The following is a 2,515-nucleotide window of genomic DNA, read 5'->3' on the forward strand; positions in this document are numbered from 1 at the left end:
AAATGGAATAATTTAGAATAATCTCTGTGGATGTTCTCCCTGCATAAGCGTTTTATAAAATAGCAACTCATATAGTTTTTACCTTTTTGCTTTCTTTCATTTTTCTCAAACACCCTTTTTATCATGCTTCGGTCCCGACCCGTACTCCACCCACCTGCCCCCAGCTCCCCTACCCTGCACCCCCATGCTGGTCTAGATTCTGAAGTACCAGTCAGATGCTTTTCCAAAAGGCAGATTCATTCCCCTAAGGCAGCGGTTCTCAACCTGTGGGCCGCGACCCCTTTGGGGGTCGAACGACCCTTTCACATGGGTTGCCTAAGACCATCGGAAAACAAAAAGATATTTACATTACGATCCATAACAGTAGCAAAATTACAGTTATGGAGTAGCAACGAAAATAATTTTATGGTTGGGGGGTCACCACAACATGAGGAACTGTATTAAGGGGTCGTGGCATTAGGAAGGTTGAGAACCGCTGCCCTAAGGTAAATCATTGCCAGTTCTCAAATCTAATTGGTTTTGGTCTTAGTAAATTGCTTAATTTTTATTTTTAAAAAGGGATTCCAAAGGTGTTTTCCATAAGACCACTTGGGTAATTTGTATAAATTTAAGGTACCTCTGTATGATAACTGAGTGTGTGTGTGTATTTAAAGGAGATCTATATAGAAGATACATCATAGATTTTAGGGTAGAATTCCCTTTATTGCCAAATGTACTATCTTATTTATCTTTCTAAGCTTTTCTTATATCTTAAAGTATTTTTAATGATAACTACTGCTTGTGTAAAGTTACAGAAGAACTTGTTATTATAAATGTCCAAGTTTTATGAAGATATCGTGTGTGTGTGTGTGTGTGTGTGTGTGTGTGTGTGTGTGTGTGTGTGGTAAATATTTATGTTGGTATTGGTACTTTGGAATATAAAAGTTGATTGTCATTGTCATTGAGCCAAGAGAAAGATTCTCTGACTGATCTTTGGAACTGTGTTTTATTTAAAACAGGAAGATGGTTATAAGTCAGAAGCCTTCAGTCCATAGAGCTTGAGTTTTAATGAGGTCTTCTGTCCATATTTAGACCAACATCAGGAGGGCACATTTAATTGCGTCTTTCCCTAATTCTATGTGCTATCAGCGAGCACTTAATTAGATTTTAAACAACCACCTCGTCTAAAACCGGATGCTTTAATCAAAGCAGTTTTCAGTGGCCAACTCACCCTAGGAACTTAGAGAACGCTAAACTTAGAAAAGGGAAAAGATGCTAAGGAGGTTAACTTTCACCTGCTCTCTTACAGAAACAAGGACAGAATATCCATGGATAACGCCTTCTCCGTGGCCAAGGCAACTGGCCCTCGTTTCACTGGGGGTGGATTTCCCCTCAGCAAGTCGTCTCAAGTGAAGTCTTAGCTTGAAGCTGCTGGCTGGGTCCAGTGGAACAGCTCATACAATTTGCTCTGGAACATTTTGGAGAAATCTGTTTCAAACCCCTTAGATCACAGACATTTAAGGAAATCAGTGCTCAGATTACAGGGTGGAAAGAAATGCAGAACTGTCGTAGTCACATCCATATAAGAGTTATGACATTCTATTTGGTCCACATGGATATTACAGATTGTAATTATATCTGTTCAATTAGGCTGACCCATTGCATTAAGGAGGTATTTTGTTAGTACCCCATCTAGATACTCTGTATGAATGAAGCTGTGAATTCTCAATTTCTCTGTTGTAGACATTGGTGCACTTGAAGCTTTTATATTTAAAAAAATATTTTTGAAATGCAGTGCATTCTTATTAATAAGGATCTATTTTAATTATTCCTCATTAACAATCCATTGCATAAGGTGAGAAAAAAGAACAAACTCAAGTATTTAAAAATTGTTTTGAGGATGTGGAATTTCTTTTCAGTCCTGGGGTATGAAAATCTATTCCAAAGAGACATACTAATAAATACTTCATCACAAAAAAAAAATAAAAAAGGATTTTGTAGGGATTTTGATCTTTGCTTTGGTAAAGTAATTAAAAATTACAGCTACTGTTAGAAACGTGTAACATAAAGATTTGATTCAGAGGAACCAAGACTATAAAATGAGCTTGGGCTGGTATCCTCGGATGGGTTCCTCTTTCCGGACCTCACTTCTGGAGAATGAAGTTACATTGGACAGGGGGCTGTTTGGCTTCCAAGCTGCAGGCCAGCATTTTGAGCCTTCGAATCCGCTCTATTTTCTTTTTNACACCTTAATTTTGGGGCCCGAAATTTGAGAAAAAAATGTATTACATAAAGTTTTGAACTCAAGTTTTATTTATCATAAAATTCATACAACTCCTCATCACTTGCGGGAAATGCAAGTAAAAAATCTACAACCACTGTATAAGACAGTTTTTAGGCCCCAAATTTTTCGAAAAAGGGTGCATCTTATACATGGGGCAATATGGTACCTGTGCACTGAGGGTAATAGTTACTGCCTTTCTGCCTGGGGTAAAATAATGCCGTGCTACTAATATAGTACTAATCCTTTCACAAA

The 2,515-nt window shown here is 37.7% G+C and overlaps 1 protein-coding gene across 1 annotated transcript in view; it reads left to right on the plus strand.

The window, feature by feature from the left end:
- CFAP58 (cilia and flagella associated protein 58) overlaps positions 1-1,751 on the plus strand; it is a 97,187-nt gene extending 95,436 nt beyond the window's left edge. The window contains exon 17 of the mRNA XM_019636289.1: positions 1,289-1,751. Within this exon, the coding sequence (XP_019491834.1) occupies positions 1,289-1,400 (112 nt within the window). The 3' untranslated portion in view covers positions 1,401-1,751. The remainder of the gene's footprint in view (positions 1-1,288) is intronic.
- Positions 1,752-2,515: the final 764 nt, after the last annotated feature.

This window comes from Hipposideros armiger, unplaced genomic scaffold (assembly GCF_001890085.2).
Source record: "Hipposideros armiger isolate ML-2016 unplaced genomic scaffold, ASM189008v1 scaffold_28, whole genome shotgun sequence".
Taxonomy (NCBI): Eukaryota; Metazoa; Chordata; class Mammalia; order Chiroptera; family Hipposideridae; genus Hipposideros; species Hipposideros armiger.